Source organism: Schistocerca cancellata, chromosome 10, assembly GCF_023864275.1.
Source record: "Schistocerca cancellata isolate TAMUIC-IGC-003103 chromosome 10, iqSchCanc2.1, whole genome shotgun sequence".
In the NCBI taxonomy this organism is placed as follows: Eukaryota; Metazoa; Arthropoda; class Insecta; order Orthoptera; family Acrididae; genus Schistocerca; species Schistocerca cancellata.
Genome location: NC_064635.1, coordinates 101,414,716 through 101,432,724, shown reverse-complemented (window position 1 = coordinate 101,432,724; position 18,009 = coordinate 101,414,716). Strand labels below are relative to the sequence as shown.

Here is an 18,009-nt window from a genome sequence, read left to right as displayed (position 1 = left end):
CATTTTTATGTGTGGCATTTTAGGACCTGTTAGGTACAAAGACTTAAGATGACTCTCTTGTTTCATACAACTGTGTCTGTTTATGGCCGCTGCTATTACATTTTCACCTCTCCAATAAACTGACGGGATACCAATTCGATTCTACACAGAGTACGCGAAAGAACTTGCCCCCCTTCTAACAGCCGTGTACCGCAAGTCTCTAGAGGAACAGAAGGTTCCAAATGATTGGAAAAGAGCACAGGTAGTCCCAGTCTTCAAGAAGGGTCGTCGAGCAGATGCGCAAAACTATAGACCTATCTCTCTGACGTCGATCTGTTGTAGAATTTTAGAACATGTCTTTTGCTCGAGTATCATGTCGTTTTTGGAAACTCAGAATCTACTATGTAGGAATCAACATGGATTCCGGAAACAGCGATCGTGTGAAACCCAACTCGCATTATTTGTTCATGAAACCCAGAAAATATTAGATACAGGCTCCCAGGTAGATGCCATTTTCCTTGACTTCCGGAAGGCGTTCGATACAGTTCCGCACTGTCGTCTGATAAACAAAGTAAGAGCCTACGGAATATCAGACCAGCTGTGTGGCTGGATTGAAGAGTTTTTAGCAAACAGAACACAGCATGTTGTTCTCAATGGAGAGACATCTACAGACGTTAAAGTAACCTCTGGCGTGCCACAGGGGAGTGTTATGGGACCATTGCTTTTCACAATATATATAAATGACCTAGTAGATAGTGTCGGAAGTTCCATGCGGCTTTTCGCGGATGATGCTGTAGTATACAGAGAAGTTGCAGCATTAGAAAATTGTAGCGAAATGCAGGAAGATCTGCAGCGGATAGGCACTTGGTGCAGGGAGTGGCAACTGACCCTTAACATAGACAAATGTAATGTATTGCGAATACATAGAAAGAAGGATCCTTTATTGTATGATTATATGATAGCGGAACAAACACTGGTAGCAGTTACTTCTGTAAAATATCTGGGAGTATGCGTGCGGAACGATTTGAAGTGGAATGACCATATAAAATTAATTGTTGGTAAGGCGGGTACCAGGTTGAGATTCATTGGGAGAGTCCTTAGAAAATGTAGTCCATCAACAAAGGAGGTGGCTTACAAAACACTCGTTCGACCTATACTTGAGTATTGCTCATCAGTGTGGGATCCGTACCAGATCGGGTTGACGGAGGAGATAGAGAAGATCCAAAGAAGAGCGGCGCGTTTCGTCACAGGGTTATTTGGTAACCGTGATAGCGTTACGGAGATGTTTAACAAACTCAAGTGGCAGACTCTGCAAGAGAGGCGCTCTGCATCGCGGTGTAGCTTGCTCGCCAGGTTTCGAGAGGGTGCGTTTCTGGATGAGGTATCGAATATATTGCTTCCCCCTACTTATACCTCCCGAGGAGATCACGAATGTAAAATTAGAGAGATTAGAGCGCGCACAGAGGCTTTCAGACAGTCGTTCTTCCCGCGAACCATACGCGACTGGAACAGGAAAGGGAGATAATGACAGTGGCACGTAAAGTGTCCTCCGCCACACACCGTTGGGTGGCTTGCGGAGTATAAATGTAGATGTAGATGTAGATGTAGCCACCAGTGAGAACAGTTGATTGCATGTGGTGAATCTGCTCCAAAGAAGGCAACAGTCCATTGGCAGGAAAAGTTATGAAGCCAATATTCAATATTGTGGGATGCGAAGGATGTAAAGCTCGTAGACTTCGTAGAAAAAGGAAGAATAATATTGGACAGTACTACAATAACATATTGGACCAATCCAACTAGAAACAGGAGGAAATAGGTCTTTTTTTGTGAAGAAGAAACTACTGTTTCATCACAATAGCATTCCAGCACATTTGTTTGGAGTTGTCCCTGAAAAACATCACAAAATGCATTAAAAATTGCTGCTGCATCCCCCATTATTCTCCGACTTGCTTTCCCGTGATTTCTTCCTGTTCTTAAATATGCAGTGCCTTAAGGCAAAAAATTCTGCTCCGATGGCGTCATTTTCAAGACAGATGCATATATCGTAGGAGAAGTCAAGAAATACGGCCACAATGTTGGAAAAAGTGTATATTCCTAACGGCAGTGTACATAAAATGTGTTCCTTCATAATAAAACACCCCAAAAAAAATTAAGTATTGCCACACAAGCAACATGGAATCAGGAAATACCATTCTTGTGAAATCCAACTGGCTCTTTATTCACACGAAGTAATGAGTACTGCCGCCAGTGGATATCGAGTTGATTTCATATGTCTAGATTACCAGAAGGCTTTGTAACTGAAATTATATCTAAGATTCTCCAAGGAAGTTTGATAGGCCCTCTGTTGTTCTTAATTTATTTTAACAATTTAGGAGACAATCTGAGGAGCCCTCTTAGATTGTTCGCAGATGATCTGTCATTTACTGTCTAAAAAAGTCATAAGGAGATCAAAAAGAGTTATAAAATGATTTGGAGAAGTTATCTGGATGATCCAACAAGTGACAGTTGATCGTGAACAATAAAAAGATTGTACTAAAATATTCATACTGTGAATTAATGGCTGGACAAACTTCAGTGTGAAAGTCAGGTGTATGCTCTAGCACATGATAATCGAGTCAGGTACAGACTTATTGTCAGTGCACACACAGAAAGATTCAAGTGTTGAGTGTGGAACATTGGAGATTTAGTCTGGAAGTGGTTCTAGACACACTCTGCTAAACACTTAATTGTGAACTTCAGAATAATATGTATGGGTAGATGTAGCAGAAAAAAAGGCATGCATAGAAATTCTGCAGTAGATATAAGAAGCATTTTTCATTAATGTTTCTGAGGATTCTGTGGCCTTAGACAGTAAATAACACTCTTTTTCTTTTCAGGTGCCTGAATTTGGCGGGCTGGAATCTAAAAGAAGCCCTTGAGAAATTTATGGAACTGTACAAAGCGGGCAAAATTCCAGCAAAAAGATTCAATAAATCAAAAGCAGCAGCAAAATTTTAAAAGCGAGAAATCTTTTGCCCCTCATCAAGTACCTGTGTCTGTATAGTGTCTGAAGTAGCTACTGAGTAACATTGCATCCTTTGTGAAATTGGTAATTGCTGGAGCTGCACCAGCACCATTGCAGAAAAAGCTGATGCAAGTTAGTTTTGTGAGTGGTCAGCAAAGGTGCATCAGCAGCAAAAAGTGTGCTGAGAGCAGTCAAAAAAAAATTCAAGTTAAGAAAACTTAAATTATGAGACAGAGTTGCTTGGCAGTGCTGAGGTTGTGAAATATTTAATATTGCTGATACATATACACACACAAATAAAAGTTTGTGGCACTGTACACGCTTTTGGAATTAATGGGGAATTATTAGTTCCTTCCTTGGGAACTCAAGACAGCTAGGTGGGGGAAAATTACAAAAAAGACCAGCTCACTCAAGACACCCAGGTGAGACGAATGACCAGGAACGAGGATGTATCTTCAGTGTTCAACTGAGACACTCTTTATCTAGGTAAGGAATGTTGTGGCAGAGTGTAAATAATTTAGGAGCAAAGGAGACAACTCACCAAATAGTAGAAGTGTTGAGTCATTAGGCACACGCGAGAGAATGAGAACTTTGCTAGCTATTGAAACGTCCTTTAATGAGCTGGATCAGGGAGTTGTAATGGGTAGGGTGGGTGGAGGGAGAAAAGACTGGAAAGTGGGAGGAGGCGTCGGGAAAGGTTGCCTGACAGCTCAGAGGTAGGCAGCTGGTGTGTCGGATAAGAATGAGAAACACTGGCAGTGATGCCAGTGACTTGGAGGAGTAGATTAGAAGGGGTGACAGGGCGGAGGAAGGGGAAACTGTTGGGTAGAGGATGTGTGTGCAGTGAAATAGCGGAGGTTATGGAATTACGGGAACAGAGGATGTGTCATAAAGATAACTCCCATCTGTGTAGTTCAGAAGCAAGAGCAGAATTGACCACCCAGCAGTGGAAAACTATGCTGACCACAACACACTTTAGTTCAATCGCTGCTTCACAACCATGGCTTCCCCCTGGCACGAGTTTTTTTGAACTACAAATATGGAAGTTATCTTTGAAACACATCCTTCATTCCATAATCCCCGTAGCCTCAATCTCCCCTATCTCAATGCACACACTGCCTCTACCCAACAAGCTCTGTCCTGTCAACCCTCCGAATTCTCTCCTCCACATCATCGCCATCATCCACCCCACCAACTCACTCACTTCCGGCGTCCGTGTGTCTCATTCCCCTTGCCTCAGCCACCCTTCCCCAACCCTTCTTGCACTTTCCATCCCTTTTGTCCATCTGCCTATTCCACTCAACACAATGCTTCATTCCAGTCTACCTGCCAATCTGCAGCCCAATACTGTGATTTCAGTCAACCGGCACAATATGTGAGGGCAGGGGGGGGGGGGGGGTTGTCTGGAAGCTAGTAGTGTTTTCATTCCTTTTTGTGTGCCTGTCAATGACTCAATGCCTATGTGATTCAATAAGTTGTCTCCTTTCCTCCTAAATTATTTACATCTCTCTTCAACTAACTTTGACCAGTGTGCCTTGCTAATGCCAGTGGACATCCAACTTTCAGTAACTCCATGGCGGAAATAGCTCTGTTAACAGACTTTCCCTCAAAGCAGATAAAATCAGTAGAGCCATTAAGCTCACAATTTACACTACATTGCAGTAAGACAACACAAGTCTTAAAACAACTCAAGTTTATTAACCAAACCCTGGTGTCATCTGACGTCGCTTTGGCTTTGTAACTTACAGAACTAAAGTATCATTGATTGTTCTACAATATTAATTTGTTACATGGACTATTCATATTATTAAATTATATTTTATAAATATGAAGTCCACAGTAAGAGGCCTTCCAGTCATGTTTCCATGGTGTCCCGGAACCAGGCAGCTACAAGATGCATATGCCTGTCTGTTGTTTGTAACTCGGCCATACACTGTCATTTCTCAGACACCTGGGGATCTCTGAAACATCATCCGAACAAACTACTAATAGAAGTTGTTCCAGCATAAAATTATTCAACAGTTAATTACTCAGAATAGTTATGAAGTTGACTTACTGCAAACCGACCTCTGTTGTATATTATTTCTATGTCGTGTCGTGCAATTTGCAACATAATTTACAAACAACTGGTTCATGGCTCCCTCTCATCCTTCAGTGTGATTTGTTCTCCCTTTTTAATCTCCCACAACGTATTTCTCTCTCCTGCCCCGGTAGTATCTAATACTTCTGAAAGCTAGCATAGTGCTGTGGACATTTTCTTTTATACACGTCTATCAACAACACTGAATATTTCACATCCTGAAAGTAAATACCAGCTAGCATTTGTGTCTGATAATTTAATCTAATGTTCATTATATTGTATGTAAATAAACGGTTTCTTGTGTGAAATCAGTCTGAAAACAAAATCTTGAATCAGCTATATTTATTTTGTCTGTGTACATACAATGCATGGCTCCCAGGAGTCTCTGTGATATGGAAGACAATAAAATCTGAAATGTTACGTTGCTAATATGAATTTTAATGTATGCAAATACAAGATGTGATCAAAAGTAATGGGAATATATTAATTTTGTAGGCTTTATACAGCTGATTCTCAGTATTTTTTATTTTTATTTATTTATCTTGTTAGAATGCATGTTTGCATTTTCAGCTGTTTTGAATATTTAATTTATTGTAGACAGTCAAAAACATTATACATGTTTTCAAGTGCTCGAAGAATTTTTTCTTTCAAAAAAGATAGATTGAAGAATGTGCATTAAATTTTGCTTGAAAAATTGAATAAAGTGCAGCACTGTATTTGAAATGTTGAGTGTGGCTTTTGGTGAACCTACAGTAAGTAATACAAGAATTTATGAATGATGTAAACATTTCAAAAAAGGTCGGGAAGATGTTGAAGATGAGGAAGATGTTTAAGACGACAATTGCCCTGGACGCCCCACCTCGTCAGTACTGATGACAGTGTGGAAGAAGTAAAGAAAATTTTTCTGGAAAATTGCTGAATCACAATCAGAGAGGCTGCTGATGACGTCAGCAAATCCTTTGCCTCATGCCAGGCTATTTTTTCAGGCATTTTGGGCATGAAACTTGTAGCAGCAAAGTTTCTTTCAAAATTATTGATTTCAACTGAAAACAACATCGTGTAGGCATCGCTTGAGAGTACTGAATGAAATTGCCAACAATCCAAACTTCTAAAGACAGTTGTAACAGGTGGCAAAATGTGGGTATACAGGTATGGTGTTGAAACCGAGGCCCAGTCATCCCAATGGAAACTGCTTGAAGAGCCAGGACCAAAAAAAATTTGACAAGTTCTATCACATTTGAAGGTTGTTCTCACTATTTTCTTCGGTTGCTATGGGTTCTTGCTTATGGTCATACAGTCGTTACGGAATACTGTCTGGAAGTTCTATGCCATTTGCGTGTAGCAGTCTGAAGATAGCAACTAGAGTTGTGACAAAACCACTCACGGAAACTGCATCACAATAATGCTCTTATTCATGCCTCAATACTTGTTCGTGATTTTCTTTTCCCCCAAAAACAAAACTGTCATGTTGCCTCAGCCACTGAATTTGCCAGACATGGCCCCCTGCGGCTGCTTTCTATTCGTGAGGCTGAAGAGAATTGTGAAAGGATCTCATTTTGCCGCCATTGATGAGGTAAAAAAGAAATCACCGAAGGAGCTGAACACCATAACGTAAAGGGAGTTCCAAAAATGCCACAAGATTGAAAAAAGTGCCGGCACGAGTGTGTTATATCAGAGGGGGGATTACTTTGAAGCGGACTAATTATTCCTTGCACAACAGAAATTCCTTTATCAGCTCCTAACTGTGCTGTATTATCTTCAAGACATTTCATATACGCTCCCAAGTTGTTGAGTACATGTGTATGCTTTAGACTCCTTTAATATTAAACTTCTTAAACCTTTGAGGTCTTTGTAGATATTATTATTAGTCTTAGTAATGCAGGCTTGTGCTCTGCTCAATAACACACACACACACACACACACACACACACACACACACACACACACACACACAGACACTGTCATTTCCGGGCACTGAGGTGTGACTGAAGTGTACAGCAATTGCAGTATGTATGTAGTGGTGGTATAGGAGGGGCATGGGGTAGGGAGGGAGAGGGATACCAGAGTAGGGGTGGGGGAAGATGCTGTACTGCTGCCTACAGGAGCGTGTTAGGAGGCGGCAGGCACAGGATGGTGGGCTGCTAGCTGCAGCATTGAGAGACTGTGCTCTGGGGCAAACGGAGTGTGGAGGCACAGTGGGGTGTGCCATGCACGTGTGGGCCTGGAGAAGGAGCAGGGAAGGCGACAGAGGGAGGTGGGTACAGGGACTGGCGAAAGTAGAAGCCAGGGTGGCAGGAACCTAGGGAGAGTTCCCACGTGCACAATTCAGAAAAAGCTGGTGTCGGTTGGTAGAATCCAGAAGTCGCGAGCTGTGAAACAGTCACTGAAGTCGGGCAGAGCGTGTCAGGTGGCACACTCGGTCACTCTCTGACTGACAGTTTGCCAGTGGCCATTCGTACATACGAGTAGCTTGTCGATCGTTGCGTCCACACGGAGTGCCACACAGTGGTTGCGTCTATGTTGGTAGACCACATGGCTGCTTTTACAGGTGGCCCTGCCTCTTACGGTGTAGGACGTGCCTGTGTAAGAACTGGAATAGACACTACCGGGATGATGCTTAGGGGAAGGTAAGACAAAGCCATTGTATATTTTTTGCCCTAAACAGTGCTGCTGCTGGCCGCAAAGTGGTCACACTAGTCTAATATACACCATCGTTGTTGTCAGTGAATTTTCTGAGGAAGTTTGTTCCATTACTTTTTAGTATAATCTGTTGTGATTTTCAGTTGCCTGATGTAAGGTAAGTCATTTATATTATTTATGTTACCTCACACATATGATGAGTGGTACTTTTTTACTATATCAATGTTTAAACAATGTCTTTCGGCCTACATTGGTGACAGATGTGTATAGTGTTGCAGAACTTTTTAACAAACATTTTATAACTGTTACTGAAAATATGGGGTTGTCAGGTTCGGTTGATGCTGCTATGGATTACCTTAGACCAGACATTTCAAGTAACTTCCATAATATGAATTTGACCCTCACTACCCCAACAGAAATAATGTCCATCATAAAATCTTTAAAATCAAAAACATCTAGTGGGTATGATGAAATATCAACAAAGTTAATTAAAGAATGTGATTCTGAGCTAAGTAACATATTAAGCTATCCGTGTAACCAGTCGTTTATCAGTGGAATATTTCCTGAATGGCTGAAATATGCTGAAGTTAAGCCACTGTTTAAGAAGGGAGATAAAGAAATAGCATCAAATTTCCGTCCAATTTCACTGTTGCCAGCATTCTCAAAAATTTTTTAAAAAGTAATGTACAGTCGTCTTTATAACCATCTTATCTCAAATAACATACTGTCAAAGTCACAGTTTGGATTTCTAAAAGGTTCTGATATTGAGAAGGCTATCTACACTTACAGTGAAAATGTACTTAATTCATTAGACAAAAAATTGCAGGCAACTGGTATATTTTGTGATCTGTCAAAGGCATTTGACTGTGTAAATCACAATATCCTTTTAAGTAAACTAGAATATTATAGTGTAACAGGAAATGCTGCAAAATGGTTCAAATCTTATATCTCTGGCAGGAAACAAAGGGTGTTATTAGGAAAGAGACATGTATCAAGCTATCAGGCATCATCCAACTGGGAACTAATTACATGTGGGGTCCCACAAGGTTCCATTTTGGGGCCCTTACTTTTTCTTGTGTATATCAATGACCTTTCATCAGTAACATTACCAGATGCCAAGTTTGTTTTGTTTGCTGATGATACAAACATTGCAATAAATAGCAAATCAAGTGTAGTCTTAGAAAGATCAGCCAATAAAATATTTGTGGACATTAATCACTGGTTCCTAGCCAATTCTTTGTCACTAAACTTTGAAAAAACACACTACATGCAGTTCAGAACTTGTAAGGGGTGTCCCAAGGGTATATGTCTAACGTACGATGACAAGAAGATAGAAGAAATGGACAGTGTTAAATTCTTGGGATTACAGCTTGATAATAAATTCAACTGGGAGGAGCACACTACAGAACTGCTGAAGCGTCTTAACAAATCTCTGTTTGCAATGCGAATTTTGTCAGACATAGGGGATATAAAAATGAAAAAGCTGGCATACTATGCTTACTTTCATTCCATAATGTCATATGGGATTATTTTTTGGGGTAATTCATCAAGCCAAGCTAAAGTTTTCCGGGCACAAAAACGTGCAGTAAGAATTATATGTGGTGTGAACTCAAGACATCCTGCAGAAGCCTGTTTAGGGAACTAGGGATACTAACTACAGCTTCCCAATATATTTATTCCTTAATGAAATTTGTCATTAAAAATATATCACTTTTTCAAACCAACAGCTCAATTCATGGAATCAATACTAGAAATAAGAATAATCTTCACAAGGATTTAAAGTCACTTAGTCTTGTACAAAAAGGTGTGCATTATTCAGGAACACACATTTTCAATAACTTGCCAGCAGCCATAAAAAGCTTAACAACCAATGAAATTCAGTTTAAGAGAAGCCTAAAGGATTTATTGGTGGCCAACTCCTTCTGCTCCATTGATGAATTTCTTAGTAAAACCAACTGATTTGTATATAAGTACAACATAACTTCTGCACAATTTCAGTGCAGTAATGTGTTCACTGAAAATGTGTGTGTGTGTGTGTGTGTGTGTGTGTAAGTATAATCTTAACTTCTGCACCATTTCAGTGCAGTAATGTGTTCATTGTAAATAAGTATTACAGTAGTTGTATTACATGTTTATTACCTTATAAATGTTACTTGTGTTGGCCGTCGAATGGCGTCAGTGTCAGCCAGTTTGCCGTGGCATACGGAGCTCCATCGCAGTCTTTAATACTGGTAGCATGCCGCGACAGCGTGGACGTGAACCGTATGTGCAGTTGACAGACTTTGAGCGAGGCGTGTAGTGGGCATGCGGGAGGCCGGGTGGACGTACCGCCGAATTGCTCAACACAGTACATCGATGTTCTCGCCAGTGGTCGGCGGAAGGTGCACATGCCCGTCGACCTGGGACCGGACCGCAGCGACGCACGGATGCACGCCAAGACCGTAGGATCCTACGCAGTGCCGTAGGGGACCGCACCGCCACTTCCCAGCAAATTAGGGACACTGTTGCTCCTGGGGTATCGGCGAGGAACATTCGCAACCGTCTCCATGAAGCTGGGCTACGGTCCCGCACACCGTTAGGCCGTCTTCCGCTCATGCCCCAACATCGTGCAGCCCGCCTCCAGTGGTGTCACGACAGGCATGAATGGAGGGACGAATGGAGACGTGTCGTCTTCAGCGATGAGAGTCGCTTCTGCCTTGGTGCCAATGATGGTCGTATGCGTGTTTGGCGCCGTGCAGGTGAGCGCCACAATCAGGACTGCATACGACCGAGGCACACAGGGCCAACACCCGGCATCATGGTGTGGGGAGCGATCTCCTACACTGGCCGTACACCACTGGTGATCGTCGAGGGGACACTGAATAGTGCACAGTACATCCAAACCGTCTTCGAACCCATCGTTCTACCATTCCTAGACCGGCAAGGGAACTTGCTGTTCCAACAGGACAATGCACGTCCGCATGTATCCCGTGCCACCCAACGTGCTCTAGAAGGTGTAAGTCAACTACCCTGGCCAGCAAGATCTCCGGATCTGTCCCCCATTGAGCATGTTTGGGACTGGATGAAGCGTCGTCTCACGCGGTCTGCACGTCCAGCACGAACGCTGGTCCAACTGAGGCGCCAGGTGGAAATGGCATGGCAAGCCATTCCACAGGACTACATCCAGCATCTCTACGATCGTCTCCATGGGAGAATAGCAGCCTGCATTGCTGCGAAAGGTGGATATACACTGTACTAGTGCCGACATTGTGCATGCTCTGTTGCCTGTGTCTATGTGCCTGTGGTTCTGTCAGTGTGATCATGTGATGTATCTGACCCCAGGAATGTGTCAATAAAGTTTCCCCTTCCTGGGACAATGAATTCACGGTGTTCTTATTTCAATTTCCAGGAGTGTATTTGTCATGTATTGTTGTTTTTCTGACATGTTCCACATCCTGGAGGACCTCCTCACTACGGATCAATTGGAATGAAAGTAAATCTAATCTAATCTAATCTAAAAATCTAAAACAAATATAGTTCATTGTTATTTCCTTCAGTTTGAGAGTTTCACCTGTTGTGAACCGTTAATGGTTACACATTGTCCGATCAGGAAAAGTGACCACATTACTCGACTGAAAAAGTGGTCAAGCATTTTACCCCAATGAGAGTTGGTTACTCCCATACGTGACATGTAATACTTCAGACCACAGTGAATTCTAAACCCTTTTATATAAAAAAAAATTATCATGTATTATTCTGTCCCTTTGTGACAGTTTTAAGTTAATTTATGTTCTTTCATTCTGTCACATTTGGAGTATCGTATTTTATGGACTATAAGATACACTTTTGTCTTCGAAAAATTGCCTCCAAAATTCAGATGCATTGTATACTCAAAATTATTATAAAAATGATCAGTGTTTGATTTTACTTTCCCACCAGTCTTAAAAATGACCATATATTCGATGCCGTGGGAAACCTATCATTATCTGGCAACATTGGATTCAAATGGTAGTGATTCTCAAGCTTGCTAACACAGTCTCCCTCCTGCTGTGCCATCACAAACCAAGAACACTTTTAACTCATGATGTGACATTGAGGACTACGGTGCCAGTGAACTTGAATAATTGAAAATGATTTGTGTTGTCAGTAATGGTATGATATTTTTGTTAGTAGCTGATTTTGTAAGGGAAAAAAATAAAAAGTATTTACATGATGCAAGCTATAAATTGAACAATGATGATAAAGAGGAAGAGGAAGAAGAAAGTTCAGATAATGATTTTCAGGGATTTCAAAGGTCAGTTCAGTTTTATAAACGTGAGGTTTGGTTTATGTATTTATTTATTTATTTTGCGACCTAATAACAAAAATGGTAATTTTTTTTTTATTCTATAGATTAAGGTGCATCTGTATCGTCTTATAGTCCGTAAAATACAGTAATTGTCTGTAAAATATGGTAATGCAAAAATCTGATTAAAAATAGCTTCCTCCAACAGCCTGATATTGTTTCAGGTACCATGGCACCAAGATGGCTAGGAAATATGTCTGTAAATTGGATAACAAACATGGGAAGCTGCTGTGGTGGCATTGGCTATTTTTTGACTCACTTAAAAATATTTGGTAGATATTGTATAATAAGTAAATTCAAAATGTGTAAGATGCAAGCATCTGTCAATAGCCGTGGTTTGGTGAAAATCAGTTTCCCATGGAGTGACCACTTTATCCCCACCATCTCCGATATTAGGCACAGTTTTTTTAATTCTACTTTTCCTTAAAGTGTCTTTCTAGAAGTTTTAGGATTAACACTGGATATAGTTCTTATAATGTATTTCTGTGTTCTGAAATGCCCATTTGTGCATCACATTTCCAAAAATAATAATTTCATGACTTGAGAAGTTGTGTAAATGCACAAATAAAATAATTCATCTTTAAATCGGACATTGTTGTGTTAATGTGTATAATGAATGTGGTAAAATGAACACCATCTATTTAGCTTAAGGTGTGGGTTTTTCATTTTGGATTGTGTTTGTAGTTCCAAAATCTGATCCCTATCAACTTTTTTTTGTTAAATTGCTTGGATAGATTTTAGTTACAGGTTCTTGCATTCTGTGAGAAATAGTGAATTAATTATACTTACAAGGGGAGGGTCTGATATGTGCGTCACAGTTTTTGATAAAGTTTTCCATGAATGATCTGTATTGAAAATAGACACACGTATGTTCCAGCTTTTCACCAGATACTTCCTAGTTTCAAAAGAATTGAGGTGAAAGTTTGTGACAGAAAGCTGTGTTTTCAGTGCTATACATTGGAAGATCGTCTAAAAACAAACATTTTTGTGAATATAATAGGCAGTCCTAAGTTGCTAACATTCAAGACATTAAGATTTTTTCAGTTTCGTGCTGTAGCAAAGATACCTGTCATTATACATATCTAGCAGAGCGAGATTGGCGGTCAAGTGGTTAAGGCATTAGATTACCAACCTGCTGGTCCGTGTTCGATTCTTTGTCTTGGCTTTTTTTCATTTGATATTTCTCCTGCTGTATCTGATGATATTCTGGTAATTGGAATATTTTTCTTTGTCTTTTTAAGTAAAACATCGGGAGATGTGATTAATAATCAAATAAGTGATTCTCATAAATTAAGGATAATGCTGATACATGGTGAAACAATGCTCTGGTGGGCGGTTTGCAGGTTTAAATTGCCTCGTGGTTTGACCACGCGCTGCATGTGACCTATGGTCGTCACATGGTGGTGCTGGTAGCAGTCTACATACGCAGAGGTGTGTTGGTGCATGCCAAAGTATGGTGCAGCGAGTAAGTGTGCAGACGTTTTAAGACGTGCTAATGGTGACTGTGTGTTGAAAATGGCTCAAAGAACACATATTGAAGGCGTTATAAGGGGTAGAATACTAGAGCGATTGAAGGCTGGTCAAACACAGCAGGTCGTAGCACGGGCCCTCCGTGTGCCACAAAGTATGATCTCAAGATTATGGCAATGATTCCAACAGACAGGAAACGTGTCCAGGCACTACAGTACGGGATGTCCACAGTGTACAACACCACAAGAAGACCGATATCTCATCATCAGTGCCTGCAGGCGGCCACGGAGTACTGCAGGTAGCCTTGCTCGGAACCTTACCGCAGCCACTGGAACAGTTGTCTCCAGACACACAGTCTACAGACAGGATTTATTCATCTGCAACGTGCATTCCACTGACCATTGGTCACAGGAGAGCCCATAAAGCCTGGTATCAAGAACACAGTACACGGTCATTGGAACAGTGGTTCCAGGTTATGATCACGGACGAGTACAGGTGTAGTTTGAACAGTGATTCTCGCCGGGTTTTCATCAGGCATGAACCAGGAATCGGATACCAACCGCTTAATGTCCTTGAAAGGGACCTGTATGGAGGTCGTGGTTCGATGGTGTGGGGTAGGATTATGACTGGTGCACATACACCCCTGCATGTCTTCGACAGAGAAACTGTAACAGGTTAGGTGTGTTGGGACATCATTTTGCACCAGTATGTCTGCCTTTTCAGGGGTGCAGTGGGTCCCACCTTCCTCCTGATGGATGATAACGCACTGCCCCACCGAGCTGCCATCGTGGAAGAGTACCTTGAAACAGAAGATATCAGGCAAATGGAGTAGCCTGCCTGTTCTCCAGATCTAAACCCCAACGAGCACGTCTGGGATGCTCTCAGTCGACGTATTGCTGCACATCTTCAAACCCCTACAACGCTTCAGGAGCTCCGACAGGCACTGGTGCAAGAATAGGAGGCTATACCCCAGCAGCTGCTCAACCACCTGATCCAGAGTATGCCAACCCATTGTGCGGCCTGTGTATGTGTGCATGGTGATCATATCCCATGTTGATGTCAGGGTACGTGTGCGGGAAACAGTGGCGTTGTGTAGCACGTGTTTCGGGGTGGTTTTCTCAACTTGTCACCAATACCATGGACTTACAGATCTGTGTCGTCGCCAGTTATATATATATATATAAAAACGAAAGCGTTGGTACGTCGATAGAGACAAAAACAAACACAAATTTCAAGCTTTCGCAACCCACGGTTGCTTCATTGGGAAGAGGGAAGGAGAGGGGAAGACAAAAGGATGTGGGTTTTAAGGGAGAGGGTAAGGAGTCATTCCAATCCCAGGAGCGGAAAGATTTACCTTGGAGGGGGGGGGGGGGGGCAAAAAAGGGACACGTATACACTCGCGCACACACACACACATATCCATCCGCACATATACAGACCAATGTGTGTGTATATATATATTATTATTATTGGTGTTTTGCCCTTAAAGAGCGCATTTGGACTAAACTACATGGCCAGTTCCTTTTGCTGCCTTCCTTGCTGCCCAAACTTCCCTCATTCGCTCGCTGTGTTTCTGTTTCCGGTCCTCTGTCCATGCTTCTTGTCGGCTTCGTGTCTTCGGCTTCATCTTGATTGCCTTTTTGGTTGCCCATATTTCTTTCATCTTCTGGCTGTGATCTTGCTTTCGTTCTTCGGTCCATTTTATGGCTGTTCGTTTGTCGCATTGTATCTCATGTAGTTTACTTTTCTTAATGATGTTTCTGAACTTTATTCTGTCGTTTATTGTGTCTGCTGTTATGTTGAGCTGGTTAGGTCGTTTTCTACCTCTGCCACCCATTTGTTGTTTCTAGTGGTTACCCAGTCAAAGATCTGTTTGGTCAGCCTGTGTGATGGCATTCTGTATAGGTGTCCATAGAATTGTAGTCTGCGTTTTCTAATCTTTTCTGTGATTGTCTCCGTATGTTTGTACAGTTCCTCTGTAGGTTTCTTGATCCATATTCCATTGTTGTTAGTTGCGCCAAATATTTTCCTAAGTATTTTCCGTTCTACTTTTTCTAATTGTCTGATAACGTGTATGCCCTCGGATTAGTGTGGTCTCTTCTGCATATAGTGCCTCGGGGAGCACCACCGTGTCGTAATGGCCTAATTTGGCTTTTTGTGTGATAGACTTCTTGTTGTAATGATTCCACACTACTTTGTATGCCTTGTCCAGTTTAGTCTTCCTTTCTTCATTTGAGTCTCTGTTATGTCCACTCATTTGTAGTGTTTCACCGAGGTATTTGAAGTTTGCTGTTTTGTAAATCGTGCCATACTTTGTGTTCAGAGATGAGAGTTTCTTTGTGCTCATAAACTGTGTCTTTTCGTAAGAGATCTGTAGTCCAGTTTTGGAAGCGATTTCGTGCAGTTTTTCAATAGCGTCTTTTGTTTCCTTTATACCTTTCGTGACAATCGCCAAATCATCTGCAAAAGCCAGGCATTTAATCTGTAGGTTTCCTAAGGTTATCCTCTGTTGTGATGTTTCCCATTCTTTTATGACCTTATCTAACACCAGATTGAAAAGGAGAGGTGAGAGGCCATCGCCTTGTCGGACACCTGTGCGAATTTCGAAGGGCTCTGATAGTTCCCCACAGAACTTTACTTTGGAGGTCGTGTTGGTTAAAGTTTGCTCTATGATAGCTCGTGTTTTGTTGTCTACTTTGTATTCTGCTAGAATTTTGAAGAGAGTTTTCCGGTCGATAGAGTCGTACGCCTTTTTGAAGTCAACAAAGGTAATGATCAGGTTCTGTTTGTGTTGTAAAATCATTTTCAGGTTCCAAATTTGTTCCGCACAAGACCGCCCTTTACGGAAGCCTGCTTGGTATTCCCCAATCAAGTGGTCGGTTTGGCATTCTAGTCTGTTCAGTAAAGCTTTAGAGAGGATCTTGTATGTGACCGGTAGTAGGGATATTCCTCTGTAGTTGTTCGGGTTAGTCTTGTCACCTTTTTTGTGTAGTGGGTGTATCAGGGCAGTTTTCCAGTCGTCAGGAATTTTCATGGTTTTCCAGATGTCTTCCAAGATCCTGTGGATGTCTTTGGTGAGTTCTGGGTCTTGTAACTTCCAGATTTCCGCGATGATGCCATCTTCTCCTGGTGCTCTACGATTCTTGAGTGACTTTATTATTTCTTTAACTTCTTCTAGAGTTGGAGGTTCACTATCTGGATTGTATGTGCTCGTTTCTGTCATCATTTCTTCCATGGGGGGGGGGGTCCGTGTTGAGCAGTTTTTCAAAGTACTTTGCCAGAATGTCACAATTGTTTTTAGTATTGGTTTCTAGGGTTCCATCCGGTCTTCTGAAGCACAAGTTGGGTGGTTGATATCCAGTCATATTTTCTCTGAACGTTCTGTAGAAGTTTCTTGTATTGTTCTTCATGAAGTCCGATTCGATCTCTGTCAGTCGCCGTTTGTCATACTGTCGTTTTTCACTGCGAATGATTTTGCTTGATTGCTTCTGTGTTTTCAAGAAGTTCATCCAATTCTCTTGGGATTTATGGCAACTAAATTTTTTCCATGCACTGATTCGTTGGTCAATAGCTTGGTCACATATGTGGTTCCACCAACGGTGTTTCCGTGTTCGTGGTGCTTGTGCTAGTTTCATGGCCTCTCGGATTCTTCGTGAAAGTTGTGTCCAGTCTGTCGTTTTCTCCATTTTAATTTTGTGTAGTATTTGTGTCTGGTTTAAAGTAACGTATTCTGGATCTGGTCTAACAATTTTGTTCTTCTGGAGCTTTTTCTTGGGCAAAAGACGAATCCTGATCTGTAGTAGGTGGTGGTCTGAGTCGAAGTAGCCTTTACGGGTGTCTATGTTCAAAATTTCTTTTTGTGAGTCTTTCTGCACTATTACGTGGTCGATTTGTAGTTCTTGCTTTCCGCTGGGGAATTTCCATGTGGTAAGTTTTCGTGTTGGTTTCTTGAATTTTGTTGACATAATGGCGAGGTCGTGGCTTTTGCAAAAGTCTATCAGATGTTTTCCGTTTTTGTTGGTGTCCTTGTGTGGAGTATGTTTTCCTGTGATATGTCTGTATATCTTTTCTTTTCCGAGTTTGGCGTTGAAGTCTCCCAGTATTATTTTGACTCTATGTGCAGGAATTTTTCTAATAGTTTCTTCCATTGTCGTCCAGAAGTCATCAATTTCGTCCGGGTTTTTCCTGTTGTAGTCATTAGTTGGTATATATATATATATATATATATATATATATATATATATATATATATATATATACAAGGATGATGTGACTTACCAAAAGAAAGCGCTGGCAGGTCGATAGACACACAAAATTCTAGCTTTCGCAACCAACAGCTGCTTCGTCAGGAAAGAGGGAAAGACGAAAGGATGTGGGTTTTAAGGGAGAGGGTAAGGAGTCATTCCAATCCCGGGAGCGGAAAGACTTACCTTAGGGGGGGAAAAGGACGGGTATACACTCGCGCGCGCCCACACACACACACACACACACGCACACTCACATACAGACACA

The 18,009-nt window shown here is 41.6% G+C and overlaps 1 protein-coding gene across 2 annotated transcripts in view; it reads left to right on the top strand.

Moving 5' to 3' along the window:
* The window catches only part of LOC126106855 (nuclear RNA export factor 1-like), a 164,029-nt gene extending 158,337 nt beyond the window's left edge, over positions 1 to 5,692 (top strand). Inside the window, exon 16 of one of the 2 annotated variants that reach the window (XM_049913250.1) lies at positions 2,856 to 5,692. In XM_049913250.1, the coding sequence (XP_049769207.1) occupies positions 2,856 to 2,976 (121 nt within the window). In that variant the 3' untranslated portion in view covers positions 2,977 to 5,692. The remainder of the gene's footprint in view (positions 1 to 2,855) is intronic. The other variant, XM_049913251.1, reaches the window with a different exon arrangement.
* The last annotated feature ends 12,317 nt before the right edge of the window (positions 5,693 to 18,009 follow it).